At 39.0% G+C, this 23980-nt stretch overlaps 1 protein-coding gene across 1 annotated transcript in view; it reads right to left on the reverse strand.

The window, feature by feature from the left end:
• Window positions 1-23980, reverse strand: part of IL1RAPL1 (interleukin 1 receptor accessory protein like 1) — a 769335-nt gene that overhangs the window by 28263 nt on the left and 717092 nt on the right. Inside the window, exons 7-8 of the mRNA XM_074604365.1 lie at window positions 10229-10361; window positions 8752-8897 (exon numbers count right to left, since the gene is read on the reverse strand). Coding sequence (XP_074460466.1) covers window positions 8752-8897; window positions 10229-10361 — 279 coding nt within the window. The remainder of the gene's footprint in view (window positions 1-8751; window positions 8898-10228; window positions 10362-23980) is intronic.

Below are 23980 nucleotides of genomic sequence, written 5' to 3' on the forward strand. Positions count from 1 at the left end.
ATTAGTCAACCAAAGGAAACAACTAAATTCTCTAAGTCACCCTGAAACCTACTAGAAATTACCTTTTCACGTGCTGCTGCTGAGCCCACCATGATCACCTATGAGCACAAGGATAAGATGGTTCTTTCTTACAGCAGATCTGTTTGCACAGTAAGTTTCACGCCCTATCCACCTAGCACAGCAAGCCTGTATTTTCCTCTGTGCTGAGCAACGTCTACCAGCACATGTCCGCTCTCCGTCTGGGGTGCTATTAGCCAGGGTTCAGAGGCAGAGGGGAGCAGTGAGGAGCCCGGCAGACTGCTGCGTCCTTACCCCGGGCCCCGCAGACGCCCGAGGTAACCCCCGGAGTGCTGGCAGGGGGACGGCCACATCCGTGCAGCGCGGCAGAAGGCGGGAGAGGTTGGCCTGGGCACGGCGCCCCGCCAAGCCCGTTGCTTTCAGGCCCAGCGTCAGTGTTCCTGCAGGATGCTGAAGAGCGGGCAGGGGCTGGTTTCGAGCCGCCGGCGGGGATTTGGTGAACAGCCTTGCCCTGTGTTGGGCCAAACCGGAGGTGCGAGGAGCGGAAGGCTGGGTCCTGCTGCCGCTGTCGGCCCCTGGGGTGACCGAAGCCATTCACATTTCTGTGCCTCCATTTTCCCAATGGGAAGAGGGGAAGGTGCTTCTGACTCCTTGGTAGGAGAGGTTACTCCTGAAGGTGCTCTGCGAATGCTGAGGGCATTGGTGACGTGTACGTCAACAATGACGTAGTGACTGCTAAAGCTAAGCTGAAGTGTAACAGCAAGGTTGGAGTGTAAGGTTACGTTCACAAAAACAGTTTTTCCTGCTGCTTTATTCTGCCTTTTGCACTGGGATTTGAGCACTGTTGCTGCGGCGGGGATTACACTCCCTTTGAAGTGTGATATGTTTTTCCTGCTGAAATTCAAGTTTCCTGTGGTGGCTCTACACTAAAAAGATTCAATTTCAGCACAATTCCACATCAGAGGGGAGAGACGAAAAGTGCAAACCTTTTAAAATCTATTTAGACCTTGTGTGAGCGTTGCTCAAATTACAGACCTGGCCCTCCTTAAGGAGCTGAAGCTGAATGTAGAAAATAGTAGAGGAAAATTACTCGTCTAACCCTTAGGGGGACAGGCATTCTGTTAAACACAACAAATGAGCGAGTGCCAGGGAGTTACATCCAGAAGCACAGCAATCATTTAGTTACAGGCAATTAACAATAGTTCTCCAGTAGCACAGGAACAGTTCTACTCCAAGGAAAAACACATTGATTACTGCTGCAGTAGTAGATTGGTTTCTGAATAAATAGCTTCAACTTAAAACAAGATTTGTTACAAGCATTTTGACCAATGGCTACAATTTTTATTTTTTTTTCCTTATCGGGAGGCTTTGTCCAAGCAACCCAGTGAAAGAGACAGCTAATCAAAACAAAGTACGCGTCCTCTCCAAATATCCGGCACGATATGGCTGGTAATAAGCGCACTCCTTTTATACTGATTCTATCCTAATTATTGGGCATATTTGTAGGATATGTCTTTGATCTTCACCTGGCTTCAATATTTGATAAACTTCCTTTCTCAGCGTCATGCAGGTAATTCACTTGTTGTAGCTGGAGTTGTAACAGGAAAGTAAACAAAAGGGTGCCTTCAAAGATTCATATCTTTTGACTTATAAGACATGCTTCAGGGACTTTACATTTAATGATCTGTGATAATTTAAAATTAATCTTATTCTATTCATTAGTCCACACACAGCTGAGCTACTAAGAAAAAAAATTATGTTTCAAACATTCATTTTTTGTGATTTATAACTCTTCGAGGATGTGTGATTTATATCTGTGTATTCAATGTCTGAGCCTTTTTCAAAATCCAATTACAGTCTATCTAAGGTTTCAATTTTGCAATCACTTACGCAGATTGCTTAACTTCGCAGACTATAAGTAATCCCTCTGAAGTCAACAGGACTATTCACAGAGCTTCAGGTTAGTGCATACATAAATCTTTGCAACTTTGTGGTCTACAATCTTTCCCATTCTCTGCTTGTCTTGGACGATTTAACTCACAAGGCTACAAGGTTTGGTTAGAGACAGTTCTCAGTTTGTCTAGGTATACTTTCATAGACTTAAAACATTAAATGAAACATAAAGGTAATGAATATAATTTGGAAGGAGGGCAGTTGAAGACAACACTAAAGCTCTCGTGACAACACCTGAGAGAAGGTAAAGAAGGCAGATACTGACAGCCAACACGTCATAACATGCAGCTTTGGTTATAAAAGGGTGTGTTTCTTCTAAAGAAAGAAGGAGTCTGTCTAACACAGCATTCCTCATCTGAGTCTCATTTCAGACATCAGCAGTAAACCGTAGCCAGAGTTGAGGTTAGGAAGAAAGAAATCTATACGCACAGTTTAAAAATGGAGGAGTATGTGCTTTTTTTCTCTCCCCCCACCCGCCCCCCGCACCCCCTTAATACAGTATTCATTATGGCATGGCTGTAAAACAATTTGTCTTTCCAAAGTATAGCATATGGAACCACAGCTTTATACAGCATATGCATATCTAATATGCGTATATAGATATATATGAAATCTATTCTCTATTTTTTAGGATTTGTATTTGTTTGTTTCAATGTGCCAAACAAAATCTGTTTGTATTTAAGGTGTCTTTATGGATGCTGTTGCAGACAATTACCGATTGATATTGCAGGACAATAATACTTCTGATACCAGTAGAAACAAATCTGGGATGTTCATTAGCTTGATTATGAAGCCATTTCTTAGCACAAAGTATATGCTTCCTGCCAGCATAGGCCACGCATGCCTGTAGATGTCTGCAGAATTGACTTAAAGTGGCTAAATTTAGTTACAGTTTTTAATATGGTTTTTAATGCTGTAGTTTCATTTTATTTATAAGAACTATTGAGACTTAGTTATCTCATTTTATTTTTTAGATCAATATGTAATATATATTCCCAATTCATCTTTGAAAAACAACTAGTCGGCTTCAGGATTCTGTGTACATAGTTGTGCAAATACTAGAAAGGGAACTTGTTAATCTGTTCATTAGTATGTCAGGCAGTATATCTGAGCCTTGGTGCTGTTGGATTTCTCAGTGTTATTAGAATAGAGATAGTAAATTATTGTAATAGAAGTGTATTCTTACGAATGACATTTTTATTTCTTCTGAGAAGTGTGGGATACCTGTTTCCAGCAGGTGAATAATTACACCATCCCCAACAGTATGTTAGCTCAAAAGAGGATAAGGTTGAAAAAAATATAGACGCTGCAATGTTACTGTAGTTTACCACACTTAAATACAGAACACTGCATTTTTAAGGCAGTTTATATTTCAGGTTGAAGGAAAAAAGTCATCATGGTGCAGAATTGCATTAATCTCTGGTTAGCTTCCCTAAATAAATGAATTGTGTGTGACTTAAAACCTTACTGATTAGGAGAACTTCTATTTGCTTATTGCACTACAGAAATCAGACAGCCCACACAATTACTTCTTTTAGATCTTCTGAAAGAAATGAATGTAAGAAGAACTGGGAGGTGCTAAAATGTTGGAAAAAATGGAGTACCAAGTTCCAAGGATGTAAGATCATCAAACATACTGTTTACATTTTTTCTGAGGATAGCATTAATGAATAATTTAGCTCTGCATGGATTATGGGAACAATTTGTGACATTTTATTTTAAAATATTTTCATCCCTGCCAATCAAGGTTAGAATTGCACTTAGACATTATATAAAGAGAAAAACTATGATAAAAGTGGTACAAAACCTGTTTTAAAAAGGAATCTGTTAAACAAACCAACTTGTTTGACACTTTGTCAGAGGAATGTTAGATTTAGGCACCTGCTAAGCAATCTGACTAACCTTTGTACTGGAGATGTCTTTGTCCATTTTTCTAAAAGATGAGAAAAACTTCATTGATGAGGAAAATGGCCTTATCAAGAGTTTCTGTCAGGCAATAGTCTTTAGTATTCTACAAATTTACTGATTTTTAGATGAGATTGAGTGTAAAAAGAACAGTCTCTTTTGGTTAGGTTTGGTTCAGGAAGGGAGGTGATATAAGACTTTTGTCCCAATGTCATAAACCTCTTGGGTGACTGAACCTTTGCACTGCCCAGCCCAGTGACAACCTCAAGGCTTCTTCAATGGCCACAGGGGATGAAAAATCGATTTCCATCAAATCAAATAAAATTTCAATTTCAATTCTAAAACCTGGTTAGGAACTCAGAAAAGCTTTTTCTGCAGTGCAGAATAAAAACTGAATGCTTTATACACTGGAAGATATACATGTGTAAGGTCTTAACTGACCAAGTGGGTCAGAGTTTTACAACAGGTTTGTTTCCACTGAGACCCAGAGATTTGCTGGGAATGTTCAGGTAATTAGGACCAATTAACAGAAGTTGAAATATAAAGCTCATTGATCTCATTTCTCACATGACGAGCTCCCATTCAGAAACTTCAGAAGCATCGTGAAGCTTTGTGGCAAAGGGAGCTATAACACCTGCAGTTTCTTTGCAGAGGTTAGAAAAGAACTAGTGTCTTTTCTCTTTTAAGTCTCAGTTGTCACTCGTCGGTATACCACTGATGGAAATCGTGTCCTAATGACTGAAAATGCTCATGAGATCAAAAACTTAACTTAATCAAGTCCTTAAGTAATAAAACAGATTTACACTATTATGTGAATTTCACTGTAATTTAAGGTGCTTGTCAGCAATTCCGTTATTGTTAATAACTGTATGAAGAAAATTCAGAATTACTTGCTATTCAGAATTTGCTATTAAATTGTACAGGAAATAAAAATATGATGTTTTTGCGTTAATAAATTATGAGTTTAAAGTATGCCTACTCAGTTGTATGTTTCCTCAAGATGCACTTGCTATAGGAAATATTAACTTTTTTCTTTTTCAAACATATATTCTCATGGGCAATTTCAAACAGAATAAATCTCTTCCTCTAAACAACTTATTTCAGTGAAAGTCTTTTTTTGTAGCAACAGAAAAAAAAGTTGTTTTAACCATCTCTCATTAGCTTATAGTCAACAAGACCCATATACGTCCATTAAGAACACCTATGACAGAGGAAAACAAACTCCAAACATAAAAGAGGCCCAGGACAGGAAATTAGACAGCACTGAGAAAATGGGAAGAAAGGGAAGGAGATACTTTGAAAAACGCATAAAGTATGTTACCTGCTCTTAGTTCTGGTGTCTGTCCCATTAAAAATACAGGTATATTATTAAGCTTTTAAAATCATATCACTAACATTAAAAAAATAATGCCAAGATAAAATTTGAGCATTCTTTCTCCTTATGCATTACATTTTTGTCTGCTACATTGATAGACCATGGGCTTGTCTTCTTGCATTAAAAACCTGTGAAAAAAATGGGATTATAGTGTGTGATCCACCCCTTATATCATCTGCAATTTGTGGTCTGTCGTTAATAAATTTGTGCTTAGCTGCTGCCAGTACCACTCTCAAAATTAATTTCTAGAAGATGCCTCTACCTGGCTGGAGATTAACCTGTAACTGCAACAGATGATCAATGATAGCTATCACCAATAAGTAACAAAATCAGCCTTGGATTATAACAAGTAGATTTCTCTTTCCTCACACAAAAGAGAAAATAACTTGATTATTGTAAAGGTGATAGAAAGAGATTGGGCCAACAGATGGGAGAAGAGAATGAAAGTTAAATCTCCTGGGTTCTGATCCCTCTCTTTTTCTGATTATTTATGGATAAATTTTGTAGGAATGGACCAGAAAAGGAAACAGCATTGGCATTGTCATGCTTAAAATGCTCTACTGCCTTTAGCTCTGAGTTAAATGCTCCCTACGCACAGCGACTTAGGAAAGTTAGCAGCCTAAAAATGGTTCGCTGGCTGCACAAAAACATAGATCATAGGTTTTCTCCGCTGGCAGTCAGAAAGTAGAAGAAGCTCAGAAGAAAATGGGGGCTCAGCTTCCCGAGATGCAGAGTGTTAGCTTCTGGGCTAGAAGGAGGTGCCAGTGGCTCCAGCTTTCTCCTGGTGCTGGATGCCCAAACTGGGTTCACTATTCGTGCAAGAGTAGCGTTGGAGTCTGAGGGAGCAGTGTTCTGCTCCCCTCCCAAAGTTCCTCTCAGGAAAGGGCAGGCTCTGGGTTGCCATTCATGTGCCATGTCAGGGAAGGCGCAGAAGCCCCCTCTCCCTGGCAGAGTGCACCAGGCACTGGTTTGTGGTGGGGACAACCATCGGATGGACCCTGCTTGTGTTTTCTGTGAGGTGAGTGTGTGTCCCTGTTGGGCTGACCGGCGGGAAGAGTGAGGAAGACACATCCAGGTTTTTGCTGATGATTTAGACTCTGAACTTCTTGCCCTTTCAAGGCCTACGTCATTGCAGGCATATCCAAAAGCTCCCCCTGGAAGTTTAAGTTTACAGAGAACATATTGACCCGGGCGAAGCAGCAACTGCAAGGGTGTTTGAAAGGATTAAATTGTGTACCTGAATCCCCACTGCAGCGTTTAGCCCCAAATACCTCTTTTCCCAGGAATGCTCTTTGTTCAGTAACAGAGCTTTCTGCTTTCTTGTCCCTTCTGAGATCCTGGTGATCACGGACCACATGTGAAGTTTAAGAAGGATTATAATTTCTTTTTCAGGTATCCAGTGAACATTTGAGATTCAGCATTTTTGTTGGCTTATACTGCTGGAAAAAAAGATCACCACCTAGAAAACCAGCCAAAACTAATACGTCTGCAAATGCCTCAGTGTTCAGGAAGAAAATTTACCTAACTGTTAGGTCCCAATTGTTCTAAGTGAGCCAATAATCAGAAATTAATAAACAGCTAGCTCATTCCTAGCAGAGACTAAATGTGGATCTAAACAAGGAAACCTAAAATGAAATGTTGTCATGGTGATATACAGGAGACTAAGCAAGTGGTGCAAAGCTCCTCTTCCTAGGAGACCTGAGAGACTAGCTCAAATTTTTCTCTGTCATGGTTAATTTATCATTTCACTGAAACAGTAGTCAACGTGCAAAGTATGTAGAAGGCCTGTAACAAGTACATTTTGTTTTTTGAGGGCACAACAGATTTTGTTTCCAAATCACAATTTCAGATTCAGCCTTATTTAAAGAGGAAGAAAAAATATTTGGGGGGGTGGGGTGTTTGCTATTTTTAGCTTTTTACCATTTGTAAGGGCAATTAAATATTGAGATTACTTCCTCTTAAGCATGTCATCATGAGGCCACATACTGTGGTGTGTTTGACATACTGATTTCTCTAAGAAAGGAAGCAAGGAACGTAGACCCTTGCAAAATTTATGCATGCACGCTGTTAGATTAAAAAGCTGTTGGTCACAGAACAGAAAAGACTTACGTGCTGGCAGTCTTGGAGCTACTGTTTCTATGGAAGGGAAAATAAGGACTCACCATCAGCATGTGACTTAGTACATGCCGGTTAATTAAGTATTGGGTTTAAAGTATTTTAAGCCTTAAAAAAAAATCTTTATTCTCAGTGGTCCATGCACTAATTTCATTATTAAAAAACAAGACATTAGATTTCAGTGTTTGTGCATTTAAGCTCTGGGTTCAAACATCTCTGAATTAGGCGTATATGACTACTAGCTGGTAAATTGTTGAGGTTCAATTACTTAGTAAGTCAATTTCCCATCTCAGTAAATTCTGGAAAATATGGCAAATGCCAGGCTAAGCAGAACATCTGGTTATTTACATCTGCATGTCTTAAGAAGCAACGATAAGAGTTCAGAAAAATGTCTAAAAATTAGTTCTCTTAAATTAATTGGAGGTAGACAAAATACATTTAAATAAATGAGTCACACTACCTTGATTTACAGCTTCCTTTTAAACTTAGCCCAGCTTCGCATGCTACAAGACTAAAACTAGGGAAGATATAACTGCTTTGATGTAAATTGATATGCCACAAGTAGTTCAGCACCACAGTAAGAACCTGGTTTGCTCACCTTTGCAAACAGTCTAAAAAAAGCACAGTAATGACAGTGAAGTACAGACCCTACTCCTGATTATTCTTTGCTCTCTTAAGCCAGCAGGATGCTGCGTGAGGGTGGGGAGCATCAAGCCGCGGCATGTGGAGCACCCTCTGGGAGGTAAAGTGAACAAAGTGGATCCGGGAACCTTGCTTTGCAAGAGATTCTCCACCTCTCCATAATTATCTCCGTGGGAGATGGCTGTGGCCGTTAGGCAGGCTGGAATCACAGGATGTGAGTGGTGAGTAGAAACAGGAAGGTCCTTAGAAGTTTCTGTTGTGATACTTCACTTCAGAAACGTTGGTGTTAAACAAATGTGTTAGAAGGAAAATGCCCCTAGTCAGACTATGCAGGAGCTCCCCTGGCATGGGGTTTAGGTGGCATTTCTGATAGGAGTGCATTTTGGTTGGTTTTTCTAATATTTGATTTTATTTCTTACAGAAAATTTTTACAGTTTTATTACCTGTGGCTTCCTATTTTTTTTTCTCTATTGAGCCTTTATGAGCTTTAAAGTTCATGAATTATTAAATGCATCTTTTATATAAATATAATTAAAAGGTATTACTCTATTTTTCCCATTGACAGCCATAGTTAACAACAACCTTTCTGTTTTATTTTGGAAGTTGTACAAATGCTTGGGGGAAAATAATCATTACATATTAATATCTCAGGAAGTCAAATTGCCTGCTTGTATCAGAAGGAAGCTCTACAAACTGACCACCCCTATAATGTACCGTTTCATGGAGAAAAGCTGAATATTTACCCCTTTTATGTAGAAGAATACTGGCATGTCGGCGTCCATTCCCATTCTCAACGTAGCATGAGTAATTCCCCAGGTCTGCCTCTTCCACAGAGTCAAGGATCAATGAGATGGAAACCTCCTGTTCCCCAAGATGTTCCTTGAGAACCCTGAGAATAAAGCAACCAAAGCTATTCTGCTTGTATCATAGCAGAGCATTAGATAATCATGACATAATAATGCTACTTACAATTCACAACTCTCTGTCTTCAAATTTGGCTATGGTTTGATGAAATCTTAATTAAATTATATCATGCCCTTTTCTTCCTCACTTCTAATGAGGAGATTTGGCTTTGTAAATGTTAATGAGAGCTTCAGTTAATTGTCTTTAAGCAAGATGGTGTGCACACTGATAATATATTATTGCACACTCTGATGGAGACCTTCATCAGTAGTGTGTGAAGTCTTGAAATGTTAGAAAAGAAAAAAGTGCAAACAGTTATTTTGGGTGACACTAGGCATCTGGGCCAAACTATTTGGTGCACTATTTGTGCACTTTCTGAGGCTTTTCAACATGTCACTCAGAAACAGTGTGTTCATGCCAGGGTCTGAAAAATTATTTTGAATGTATTATAAAATTTGACTGTGCATTATAAATCATAGGAAGAACTGCAGAATCCCTGCAGATAACACATCTGTGATTATTTAGCTTCCTTTGTAACTCACACTTAGATTTGCCTTCATTTCTGGGTTTATCCATGATATATAGGCACAGTGATACACACACATGCAGAATTATAAATGAAAAAGGAATCTCTTCAGATCCAAGTAGATACTTCATATTGGAAAGGAGTTGGTGCACTATGTCAAGCATGTAATTCCCAATACAAAACCACTTCTTTCTTAATTTGTAAATGAGGCAGCACTTTCAGGAACAGTAAAAGTACATGGTGTGAATTGCCAGATCCTCTCCAAAACAAGAATTTCAGCAGATATAAGCAGCCCACGTAACAGGATGCTTGGCTCTCACAGGCCACATAACATCCCAGGGAACTCAGTTTTTTCCTTGAAGAAAAGAAATCAAAACATTTCAAAAAAGAAGCCAGACTTCAGCGTTTATTTAGGGCTCCATGTTTTAAAAGGCTTCTTTTGAGCTGTTTCCCTTGATGTATTTATTTTTCTTTGTTTCATCTCAGTAGCTGTCTTAATGGTTCTTATTGTAGATTGCCACAGCTGGAAAAAGTCACTATGCAAATTCCAGTCGGTTACACTACGGTACTTGTCGAGCAGCTATTCTGCTTTTGCAGCTCTCTAACATCAGGTGTGGCTGAGGCGTGCATTTTTCTGTTCTCTGCTGGTGGAGTTGAAAAGGTAAATAATGTATTTTGCAAAACCAGGGATCAGACCCAAAGTGTTCCTGAGTTAGTCCGTGACATCAAGTATTACATTAACTATGAAAAAAAGATATTGACTGAAAAAACCAGAATATTTTTTCTTTTACCTGATGTCACTTTCCCAGACTCGACTGTCATCCAAATCTTCAATAAACTTCTCCCCTTTCATCCAGTAGATTAAAGGACTGACATCTCCACTATATCCAAAGAAAGCTCGGCAGGTTAGATTAGCAGAACCGCCTGTTACAAAGAATGTAAGAAAAGATGTTATATTAAAATTTATAACAAAAGTTTCAGTTTTGAATCAGTTGCTTTTGTTGATTTAAAAAAAAAATTATATCTGTAGAGACCCTCAATTTCCAGCTCCTGTTGGAAACATCCAAAAGTATCTATTGTATTGCCACTAGTGTTAAATATATTTTCTGAAAATAAATACAATAAAAATGAAATTAAATGTTGCATAAGGATTCAACTTTGTATGGTTTCACCAAGTTTCTATGCTTGGTAAGGAAATTAAAGACTATGTTTTTTCAAAAAAAAAGCTAACTTAACCAAAGATTTCCATGTTTTCTCTGAAAACAGATAAAGGTTAGGTAAAATAGACATGCAATCACATCTGTGATAGTTCAAATTCGCAATGGTTTCTGCAAAGTGGTCAGTAGATTCCTGTGGAGTAACATTGCCATGGGACAGCCAGTAGAAGGATGTGCGCTCATGGCTACATTACCTTTGCAGGAAAGTATTAAACACTGAAACCTGAAAAAAGAACACACGCAAACTCATTCTGTACGTTGTGGGACGTGTGTGTGTCTCGCTGTGCGAATGGGAATAACCATTAGGTACATGCAGCAAGGAGCAGAAATTCTGTATATGTGCAGCATTACTTATTTAATTGTTATAGTGAAAATTAAAAATGCAATACGCCTTCACTCTGGTTTATTTTCATTGCGTAGTCTTATATTGTGTTAGTACCACTTGGCTTTGGGGTTTCAGCACATACAGGGATCGAAACGTTACTTTGCACATGTTTTGTGTGTTGGTTAGATCAGATAAAACTAACTAGAGGACAGCCTCATAGTTAAAGATCTCCCACTCACTGCTGTAAAGATGTTTTTCTCAACATGCACTAACTCTTCTACACTGCTATGTGTGTTTCTTTAGTGGATAATTACGCAGTGATTTAAGGAAGTGTTGTGATTTAAGGAGTGTATTTTTTCCCCCCTGAGGAGTGTATTTTCATGGAGTTTATATTACTGCTGAGACCAAACTCATATCTTATTTACACTTTCAATTTTTTTGATCTTAGGATTTTAAAGCTTACTGACCACAGCTCCTGGGGAAAAAAAAAAAAAAAGGCAGAAAAAAAGCGTTGGTGACACTACTTCATTCTGTACTGAGATGACATGACAAGTCCACGTGAGTTCAATGAATTTCCTCAAAAATACACCGCTTTGGGTCAGGACCTGGTCCTTCTCAAACATATGACATTAATATTTGCAAATTCTATTTACTTTTTAATACAGAAATAAATGCAGGATGCTGTATAAAAAGAAGTTGAGAATTATTAAATAAATGTCTTATTTATCTGAAATGCTTTTTGGGTTTCTGTAAAAGCATCTGACTCCTCTATCTGGCTTGAACTCTCACATCCATGCCATGAAGTGTGCAGAACCAAATATTCTGTAATCAAAATGTGCAACATCAAGGCAAGTACCACCTATGTTGCTTTCACAAGCTGTTTAGGAACTGAGTTGCTTTTCGTCATTTCATGAACTTTTGGTTGGTGCCACACTCTGCCAGCAGCGCCCGCTAGAGAGACAGGAGTAGCCCAGAATTTGAAACTAGGATGGAGAGGACAGTCTTATTTGTAATTAAAAGGTATGAAATTGAATCTCTGACTAATGAGACATTTTGATAACCTCATCTCATTTAGGCCAAAGTCACCAAATGGAAGCTGAAAATTCTCGGTGAGAGGGCAAAAACTCTCTTTCTAAAGACAAGCACAGCTCCTGTTTCCACACCCTGGGGAGAAATGGCCAGGACACCTCTCTGGAAACCGCCTCCTCAAGCTCTACACAGCTGAAGAAGTGCCATTTAGAAGCACTGGAGAGAAAAATTTTTGCGATCTTGAAGCCATTTGCAAGGAATAACATGAGCATTGGGACACCGCTTAATGTGGGTCAAGTGCATGAAAACCTGTAATGGAATATGGTAAACTTACTGGTTGTGCCCAGGACATCTTAACAGATGCAACCCCATTTTCTGACAGCAGGTGCATAGCAGATAAAAATGAAATAATTTTTTTTTCTTTTTTTTTTTTTTGGTTTTGCATCATAATTATGATAGATGAGCAAGTGAAAATGAAAATACAAAACGTTATAGGATTATGAATATCTCAACCACAGTCATCCAATCTAGCATGTATTCAGGGCTGTGAAATGCCTAGTAACTGCAGAATTGATGGACTCTGATCACTCTTGAAACAGGAGAAGGTATCTAACGCAAAAGCAGGCTCCTGTGAGAATTGGATAACCCCTATGCCATTATCTACCAATCTCAGAGAAAAGAGTGCTACCTAATACATCACTGTCACTTCTTAGGCTTTTTCTGGAGCTTTCCCACCAAGTCAAGGCCCAGTTGAAACTTTTTAGCTTTTAAGAGCTGGCAAGATCACAGGTAGAGGGACTGTAGCTTCTGGCCAACTTATCCAAGAATCACAGAGATTAGGCACCACAGGTGCTGAACCATCAAAGCTCTCCCGGCTCCTGCAGCTAACAGGCATCCACTGAGAGCTGATTTTTGCACTGTGCAGGCCTCTGAGCCTTTTACAGCTGAATATTAATGTGCACATGTTTTTTTATTTAAAAATAAACATCTTTTGTTGAGGGCAAAAAATGCCAGAAAAAACAGAGTTTGTAAGATTAAGGTTTTTTTCCTCATTAAATTCTTAAGTTTCCCGCTCAATAAAATATGTAATCATATTTTTAAACACAGAATCCAAATTTTCCATTCAACATGAAATATTTACACCTGAGAAATAAATTAGGAAGGATGTAATGCCTCTTAGTAGTACTGTGTCGATTGCGGTCGCTGAGCAAAGGCCATTAGCACGCTGGGTGTTCAGCTATAAATTACCTATAGTGTCTACCTTGACCAATCTTCACAATAAGCCAATGGGAAGTTCATTAGCGGGTCATCAAGAAAGATTCAGTGACCAGCTAATGACCAACTGTGACCATTAATGAGGAGGTCTGTTACTCCAGAGCTCACAGCTCTTTGCGGAGGGCAGCGGAGCTCCTTTGGTGAAGGAGAGATGCTCACAGCTGCAGGCACATGTAAGTAATGGGCAAAGGCTGACTGAAGGGCAATATTATGAGTGGACAGAGTAGTTTGGGAGCGCAACTTGATCTCTGCTCCAGAGCTGCCCTCATATGAGTGAGCGTACTCTGTAGGGTGGGCTGTATTTTTCCCTAGAAGTGCACCTTTGAATCGAGCAGAGAGGATGCCCAGTTTGGCACAGAGCGGCTGCTCTGCATGGGCTGTCTGTTTTTAAGAAGTCTGCAGATTTTTAGAAAGCATGCAAAATTTAAGTAAATAAATACAACAGCTGCTTTGCTTCATGTTTAAGCTGATGTGTAAAACAACGTGTCAGCCAATTAGTAGAAATCACTCACAATTAACCCTACACAACTACATCCCTCCATGTGTTTTCTGTGCTGAGAAAAACTACCAAAGTGATATGAAAACCGTAAAAGTTTGATGAATGGATATGTAATGCTTTCTATGCCATTAATTTAAATTTTCCTGTAAATGCTGGATTATTACAGTTTTATAGTCTGTCTTTGAAGGACTTTAAATACACATTTTAGATTAACTACATGTTTTAAATTAAATTACTAGCGAAATACATCTCTCTCTCTCTCTGTCCCCTTTGCTGTGAGGTGTCGTAAATTCTTGAGAATGTTCTATCTCAAGTTATGTCCTGGGTAAACTGATTTTTTATGGACCCTGGAAAAGTCCAAAGGCACGAGATAATTCTAATCTAATTAAGTGAAACTCATAGTGTTGGTGTTTTTATTAACACCTACCCCCAGAAAAAAAACCCACCCCAAAACACACTCAAGAACGGATAAAAATAAAAATGACGCTTTTGACTTTTCTTAATAATTATCATATTTTACTGTGAAATAATGCAATAGACACATAGAAGAACACTGAAATGCATATTTCTCCATCCCCCTCATTTCTGAAGTTGAATATGCTATCATTGCATTGAGCCGATTTTTGTAAAAATTGGAATATACATATTCCTGCTGCTCGCTGTGATAAAGTCGCACTGTCAACTCTTCCCAACTGGGTTCAAGTTAAATTAATAAAAAGCTCTTTGCCATCTAAACTGACAACAATTTTTGTTACACAGTGCGCTTTCAAGTAGAGCAGAATGCAAGGAGGGACCACAACAAAGTGTACTTCCTCGAAATCAGCAAATCCCTTCAGCAGAGCAACACAGCGTTTCTGTGTCCATTTTCTCTAATTGGCCACATTTGGGGCACTTTGCAAACTACTGCTATGGGAGCCTACGTCCAGGAGAGGGCACTGTCTAACTTCCAAACATTTTTAAAAAAAAGACAAAACAAAAACCAAACAAACACCTCAAGTAAACTCCTAGTGCATAAGCTCTAATTAAAAACATCAGCCTGCTAAGAACCTGCTAGTTGTAATTAGGAAATAGTGAATGTTTTGTGGTTAGTGAAATGTCATCTTGTACGGGCAGTCTAAATTACACTTGCACTGTTAGTCATACAAGTTAGCACACACCATGATGGCACCTGTTCTAGCCTTTGGTTTGACAGATTCTTCAGTGAAGGACAACCATTTTTGTTGGAAGCAATGATAAGTATCAGACGTCTTCTGCAACTGCTTTTTAGAAGAATCCTCCAAGAGATATTATGGAAGTGAAGCGCTTGAGACCCACGCTCAGCATCTGGTAATATTGAGGGCCAAGAGAGGGGAAAGGCTGCGTACTGAAATATGGGACTTTCTTTTACTGCACAGTGTAAACCATATTATGCACAGACAATACCTACACACTTATGAGTATGCCATTTATTTGTAATGTCAACACCTCAAAATGAAATTATAAAAGTCTGAGGCAAACACAGTCAAAACCTCTCACACACAAATTAAATACCATTTTTTCCATTCACATTAGAGAAAAAGCACTGAAAAAATGTCAGTCTTCCAAGTGGAGGGGTGTAAAAGCTGTTAGCTTCCTAGATGTGACGGATAGGTCGTAATTCCTCATAAAGTCAATGACCCACTTGCTTTGCCAATGTCATCTGCCGAGTCCAGTGGGCAGATAGGTAGATGCTGCTCATGTTTTTCTAAAACAGTTTAACAGTTCTTGAAAACCTTCTTGTAAAAAAAAAAAAAAAAGGAAAATAAGGTACCATGTAGTTTTAGCCATGACTCTTGGTCATATGATCATATACTCGGAATCTGTAAATCTTCCCTTAGAGAAGGATGAACCACAGAGATTCCTCTTGATTCCTTCCTTGCCTACGCAAAGCATAACCTACTGCTATGCTACCTTCCAGTTTACATACATATTTTCACATCTTGATATCTTGTACGCTCTTACCAGATTGCAACTGTCTTGCTGCATGTTTCATATAGCAGGTAAGGCCAAATTACAATAAATAAATGCTGTTTTCAGAAATATAACTGCAAGCTGGGAAAGGCTAAATTCTAGTCTCATTACTGAGCAGCAAGTTGTGAAGTCTGTGGCGAGGCATCAGGTCTTGCATCCATACTATTGTGAAGACACAATGTGGAAATTCCCTCTACTTTGAATTCAGTGGGTGTAGGTTTGAAAGGGCTGGGTATTATCATTCCGCTAAATATTATTATGCAAGCATCATACAAAGTGGTTCAATGCGATTACACAGCTATATTTCTTCATTAATAGACCTGTCCATATTTTGCTGTGCTGCAGAGCTGAATGTTGATTGCACAGGACTCTGAATCACATATCGAATCAGTTCTTCAGGCCATAAACGTATAAATTTAGAGTATACACAACCATTCCTCCACCAAAAAAAAAAAAAAAAAGAAAACCAGACATCAGCAGAAGGTTTGTAACAAGATCAGGGAGATATTGTAGCTTTTGAACTTTCACTGAGTTTGTAAATATCTCTATTTATTGGAGAGGTTAAAAATTTACTTTCTTGAATTTCTGATTTATATTTTTAGTTGGGAAAAAAAGCCTAATTCTGCTTTGTTAGGGTTTTTTTTTGTTGTATTTTTACTTAGAAAATAACCCTCCTTCACCACAGGGCTAAACTCCCTTGCCCACTCATAGCCATTCACTGCCGTATGGCATATGAAGAGCCCTTTATCCTGCAAGGCTTCCAGCTGCTGAATTGCAGTTCAACAGCGGGACACTTAATGGAGGTGTCTGTATGTTGCTGCTTACATGTTCCCTGCTATCAGCCCTGAGATATTTGAGTCTGCAACACTTACTAAGGTGCTATACTGAAACATACATCATAAGATCTAAGATTAACCCAAGAATATTAAAATTTTTTGGTAGACTGCTTCATAGCTTGTGAAGGAAAAGAAACCCAAATCCTTTCTGCTTTGAATGGGCTCTTTAGCAGCAGGGCTGTCGGAGAGAGTCAATGAAGACAGCAACCACTACAGCAGACTGCAGAAAAAGAAGTGATGTATGGGACTTTGGGCTCAAAATGCCCAGGACATCTCTCAGGTATGGATATTGTTAAACTAACCTTCATTTCACAAGAGGTAACAAAACCCCTGAACCAATAATCTTGATTTTCCTAACAGCGGGCCTCTCTTCTTGATAGATGGTAATGTCAGGCTGATAAATTAGTTGTTCAGCAAGTATTTTTCATTCTTTCCTCTTCAGAAGTAGAGGCTGGAGTGGGAGATGACAACTAGCACAAAGCATAAAGCAAGAGTTGCTAAAGAAAGGAAAGTCACTGCAATTGTTTTACAAGCTTGACTTAACTTTTACTCTAGAAGCTCATATTTTCTCATGGGTTTTCTTAGACAAATGCATTTCTCAAACACTTTTTTCCTGTGCCCTCTCTGTCAGATCAAAACCTAATATCTGTTTTAAAAGTCTAGCTGCTTTTAGATATAAGTCACAAGAAAATATCCTAGGTAACAAAATAACTCCAATGGAAAAAAAAAAAAAAAGAAAAAAAAAAAAAGAGGTGGATCTAAATGTCAAACTTCACATGGTTTTTGGCTCTTTTAGACTTATGACTTGGGAGCTTTAAATTTGTCCACACAGTGCCCAGCTTAATAATGTTCAGTGTTTTGTTTCGGGATTCTTTTTTCAACCACACTGCCTTTGACTATGGTGCTGAGGCTTTTGCATTTTAATGATGCTACACGGTAAAAAAACAAGCTTAGCTAGCAGCCTGAAGTTCCCTTTGCCAAAAGGAGTCCAGTAAGGAGTCCCATATGGGAGACCATGCTCCTTATGGTCTCTCTCTATGCCTCAAAAGCGAGGCAGGTAGGTCACGCACCCAGGGATGCCACTGCCCCTCAGCAGACTCTGAGCCCCAGAACTGCCTCTCGTGGCTTTAGCTTTGTGAAGTTCTGCTCTGGGTCACGTTTTGGGAAACTCCTAGAAAAGCAGGAGGGGGTTTCCTGTTTATCTTTTTACACTTCAGGAAGGTTAGATTAGGAAAAAAATTAAACTAATTCAATGTGTGTGTCTGTGGTAAAGAATATTTGTTAATAATAAATATATTAAGAACGGTAAACTCCTGAAGTTCTGCAGATGACCCTGGGCCCCAAGCAAAGCTGGAGTAATATCTTTATTAGTTAAGGAAGACAGTTTCAAGCCATTGCAGTTCTCAACATTTTCCTCCTTCCCATACAAAATCCAGAGGCAAAGCAGCAGCAGACTGAAAGTGGGATTTAGGCATCTCCTCTGAGTTATAATGCAGCTGTTGCTAAACTTGTTTTGCTAAATGTAATGATAAATCCAGTCCACCCATGCCTACAATGACAATAATTTTCTAATACAGTATACTTGCAATAGCACAGCTCCCTTTTCATTTTGCTGTCTTTTACCTGTGCAAGCTATAGAAATAACTGGCCTTTTATTTTATTTTTTTAACCTGAAGAGTGTTGGCCCAACGGATGAAAACATTCAAATCTCTTGCCACAGAGGTTTTGTTATAAATCCTGTTTTCCCGTTCTTTCTGAACAGAATATAGTGGGTTTACAAGTGGGTCTCTTGTGGGTGCTAGTGCGCGTCAAAAAACCCTGCACACAAATCATGGCAACCAGCTGGAGTCCCAGTACCTTTTCCCAGCCTCCCCCTCAGGTGCACCACACAACACTTTCTGTACAAGGGAAATGCAGACTATGTCCTCGATTCCAGATAATGACAAATAACACACTTTTTTTTTTTCCCAAAGAGGTTAACTCTGGGGAGCTTTAGCAAACAACTTACTGTGTCAGATCACATTTAAACGAAAAATTCAATAATCATAAAGAACAGATTTGGCAATTCGGTTTACATACAAATTAACGGCTATTCAACCTCTTGTGGTTATTTCAGCCCCTAACTGTTCAGCCAGTTTATTTCTTCAGACATAGCACTTAATAAGCAGTGTTAGAAACTGTGTTTTACAAGAATGTCTCGTAATACCTGCTCTTTAACTGCTTTGGGAAGAGGGATTGTAGTGTTTGTGCAATCATTAGATAATTCGAGTACATATAGCAAATTCTCAGCTTTGGAGTCACGCATATATATTAAATAATAAGTTCTGGTTTTATTTTCCATTGGCCGGCCTGACTAATCCTTTCCCCCTTTTTCTCTTTCTTCATAAACAAGCCTACCATGGATTGACTAGGTTGCTGGGAATTATTCAGGCAAGGAAGTATTCTGAAAAATACTGTAGAGATGGGATGCATATGGAAGAGTTTTTATTAAAGTAGAGCTTTTGGAAAGTAGCACACACAACGTCACCTACACCTGCTAGGTAGGTGTTAAGGAAATTGAGACTCCAAATAACGAACAACAAATAGTTAAACACTATATCTTCCTCTGGTGATCTTTGCTCTTGATCACACACTGGAAACATTATCAGTTTCATGATTTTCATGAACTAACCAGTTTTATCAGCTCCTACCATATGATGGAAAATGTCATTTGGAAAGGACCCAGACTAGTTTGTCAAGCACATGGATGGGAAAACTGCCACTCTCATGAAGCAATATGACACAATAGGATAAACACAATTGAAATAAAATGCATCTTTTACATGAATCAAAATATTTCAATTTGGTTCAAAATTATGTGAAACCACTTTTCTGTTTATATTTTCACTAGGAAAGCCATTAAGCACCACTGAAAATTGGAGCCCTGATGAACTGAACCTGTTGATTATTGATAAAACAGGTGAATAAAATCAAGGCCAACTTTCCCTTTTACTGCAAGAAAGCCTCTGAGGGTAGGAAGGCAGTTCATGCTTATTCATATTGGGTTTTTCTATGTAAACAAAAGAATGATGTAAGTGTAGTTTAGATGTGCTTCTGCTTTAAATCGTGGTGTTCCCACCTTATGTCAGAAAGATACTGCAAAGGACAGAGAAAATGCTCTTAGCATATCCTCAGAAATAGCTTGTGCTTGCTATTTAATTAAGTATCACATGAACTAATATCTGCTTATATAATTTAAAAGTCCTAACACATCAAATATTTCTATTGCATAAACACGCGAATGCATGCTGTTTCGAACAGCACTAGGTTTTCCATTTTTATATCGCAGTTATTACACCATGTAGTCTTGCTATTTCTCTTGCATGTGTGAGTTAGTCCGCTGTTTTCCAGAGAACCCTTGAAACAAAATCCATGAAAACAAAACCCTCTCATTCACAAAGATGCAAATGGAGAAATTCAATTGCTTGTCTGTGAGAAATACGCTATACTCTTGGACTATACACGTGCTGGAATCTACTGCTATTGATCAGCTTCCTTTCCACATGAAAGCCGACAGCCTTTTTCAGTATATACCTCTATGTAATTGCATATTCATAGATAGCACTTACTGAGAGCAGCTACAAAAATGCCACCAATGGAATAAAAAGAATCCAGCTAGCACTGCACATGGGCTACTTGACTTTAAAGTGAAAAAGTATAGAAATGGCAGCAAGCTTGATTTCTTGATGTTGGACCCTGCTTTCTGACCTTCAGGCTCACAAGTGGAGTCGAGGACCTGTGTTATAGCCAGAATTCCCACAGGAAAAGAGATGGATCTGTCCAAAAGCAAGATTACTGCCATGCTCTCCTGGCCACATAGCACCTTCTCCCTCCAGGTCCTTGCTCTGCATGAGCTTCTGCTCCATGGCAGGGCCTGCCCGCTGCTCCCAGCCCCAGAATCCTGCCATCTCTCGCTCTGATTTTGGGGTGGGTGAAGACCTGTGATCTCCATCACCCTCTACATATAGTAGCTGTTCTTGTACCACATGGCTAAGAGTGGGAGCGTTGTTCTTGCAGTCCTTGTCCTCGTAGGAATTAATCATCGAATTGCTTTGGTTTCTTGGTTCTTTGGTTTCTTGCACATATTTGTCAAAAGGAGATGTTCTTGAGTACTCAGGAGTCTGGACTACAGCAAGGCTTAAATGATTTATCATCTTGCAGCAGCCATGTGGGCCTCATTTCTGTGGTCCACCTTCATCCTTCTCTAGTTGTAATTTCCATAGTTGCACTGTACAGGTTCCTACCAGCAAAACTCCTGAGAGATTTAGGGCTCCTGTATCTGAAGCCAAATACCTGAGGTCAGCAAGGAGAATATCAACCCTCGTTACTAGCATAATCATGAATTTCCTGATCAATTTACATGACCTACCCTCCCCCTACTGCACGCCCACCAATACTGTAATCTTTGTTTTAATTTTCTAAGTGTTCTGAGAGGCACGGGAGTTGTGACATTTCTTAAAAGCGTAAGAAAGTGAAGGGAAATTTCACCTGTCTTCATTCAAGCCCCAGCAATGCAGAACGTTGTCTACAATGTTGTTTGTGTTTTTTAACAGTTTTTGCAGGTCTCAAAGCAAGGACTAAAAGCAGAGTTTGAGTGACAATAGAAATACAAGGTACGACAGCTGCTGGTTACGGGAACAGAGACAAATATTCGTTATGCAATATTTATGATACAAACTGTGCAAGGAGAGAGGTGACAGGCTGGTGTTTCTGACAGCCCAGTTCTCTGCAGAGGTGTGGGGTGCCACCCCCAGCAGCAGCCCCACTGCTCACACAGTCCTCTGCCCCTCCACAGTTGAGGCTGCCAGTCACCCCAAGGTGCACAATGGCTTTTTAATGTGGACCCCTTTTCCCTTATGTCTTGGAGCTAGAATTTTTAATCCAGGTCTGGGGAAGATGAGGAGGGTGTGTTAACCCTTACACTACGTAGCCCATCATCATCAGATCTAAAGAATACCATTGCAGCTACAGGCTTTGATTTTTATTGATGCAATAATTTGTAAATGCTGTTAAAAATTACTGTGTAATAAAACAATGATGGATTTTCAGAAAGTGCTTAGCACAGTGTTTACTTTCAGTCCTTTGGCATCTAAATGGCATCTCTTTAAAAATGTGTTATAATTGCAGACATATGAAAATGAATATTGTTTATAAAACAGTACAAAATGAATGCCCTTAGGCATTAATTATTGCATGATTACATATCCAGCCAGTTTCCTAAATGTATAGTGTACACTCACAATAGAGTTTAAATCCATACTTATTTTAAATGAAGTCATATGGATTATCTAAAGTGAGAACAGTGGGGGGGGGGGAAAACCACTTTAAAATCCTCCGTTACAAAAATTATTTTTAAATGTTAATTGGGGATCATTAATATTCAAACACAAAAAGTGGGAAAGAGTAAAACAGCCATCCATACTGAATCAGAGAAAGCCCCACTTTCCCAGCATCCTGTACCTGACAGTATTCAATAGCAGGAGGGCAAATGTCTAGATACAAGAATCATAGTCCCTGAAAGCAGCCTTAATTTTTATGATGAAAACGTTGTCAGACTTTAAGCTACAGCAATGCCAATAATAAAAAGCAAAATCATATGGCTGTCTTCTGTAGGCAATTAATCTGTTCTAACAGGATGCACATATAAAACAGGACTAGTAATCAGCTTCATTAGGAGACAAGAACTGATAGAAGTTCAACAATGTGTTTTCCAACAAAAGCATGTGCATTTATGTGACAAGTTAAAAGATGGAAATGTATTGGTATGATAAAAAGCAGCTAGGTGAACTTATCCAGTTGAATGCTTTGCCCCCAACTTGCTATCTTTTATTTTCTCCAGGTTTCAGGATAATCAGAGATAGTTATGACTAAAGCTTGTTTGTCTTGTTTTGGTTGGTTTCGGTTTGGTTTGGTTTTTATTTCATTAGATTTTGGCTAACAAGTATATTAAACTTTATTTTACATAAATTATTCTCCTAAACCACTTTGTAGTGTGAGATGATAAAGTTCAGGTGTTAAATAAGAGAGAATTCAAGAGGTGTGAAAAAACAGGAGAAAATAATAAAAGGCAAAGGGAAAAAAGCAAAGTTGTTTCTACTCTAGGTGGTCATTTGAAGATGAAGTGAGGATTTTTTTCAGGACTTTGACGGCAGGTAGTGTTTGCTTGGTGTCCAAAGCAGGTAATGGGATGACATGGAGTGGCTGGTCCTGTAACTTTTCTATTTTCTCTGAGTTAGTGTCCAAAATGAATACCTGTCCTGATGAGTGTGAGAGAAAAGCTAACTCAATGGGAACCCTCGTAACTTCTAAATGTCCTCATGAGTTGTATCCCCTTATACTACAATAAGGGATTCTTGTAAAATCTATTTCCATCTTTAATGTTTAAGTCAGTATTGCGTGAAAGGAGTAGCTGGGAAGCAGAAAAAAACTGTTGCTGTTGAGACTAGGCCATGACCTCTTTGAGGGTGTGTATATGGGAAGCCAGAATATGGTAATGAGAAGATATCCTCTTAGAAATGGGTGGCTGGCACCTATCCAGTGACACTGCCATAGCTGAAAAGCAGGCTGCAGTAAAAGGCTGAGATGAAACAGGTGGATATAGTTTTTCCTCCTCAAAACAAAAGCCCACAACACTCCTGTTGCCCTGTGTTTACACAGTCACCCTTTCTCATTCCATCTCCTCCTCCTCATCCTAAGACATCTCCTGCAATCGCCAGCACCTTCCTGCCTGGAGACAACTCCAAGACCTAGATCAGGCGAGAGGCAGCCTGAACACTGTTAACATCGAGATACATCTTACACCTCTGTCTTCACACATAAAGTTATGACGGCTGGAATCTGCTAGGCCCCTAACATAAAAGATCATCAAATATTACGAAATTACTTTGTCTGAGGATTGATCAGGAAGGAAAAAAAAACACCCAACAAAATAAAGCAGAACATTGCAAAAGAGATGTGGGAGAACTGGCTGACGGCAGCTACTTTCCTTCATCCATGAGAAAGATTCTTCTGCTGTAGGTTTAAGAGTGGCATTACGAACAAGAACTAGCTAAGAGAAGCAGTTTGCCATCCTGAACAAAATGAATCATTCCTAATATGATTAGCACATGTTACATATTAGAAAGAAACTGAAATGTAAGCTTGAAAAGAGCATTTGTTGAAAAGGTAGAAGAAAAAGGTTGACATGACATTTTCTTCATCATAAATGAAGACTTTGAAGGAAAATAAAATCTACTTTTTATGTTCATTTTAGAGATATTTCTATTAAAAAGCTATTAGTTACTCAAATGTCACTTTTATGAATAAAAACTTATCTTGGTGACATGGGAGATATT

The sequence above is a fragment of the Larus michahellis genome, chromosome 1, assembly GCF_964199755.1.
Source record: "Larus michahellis chromosome 1, bLarMic1.1, whole genome shotgun sequence".
NCBI classification, from domain to species: Eukaryota; Metazoa; Chordata; class Aves; order Charadriiformes; family Laridae; genus Larus; species Larus michahellis.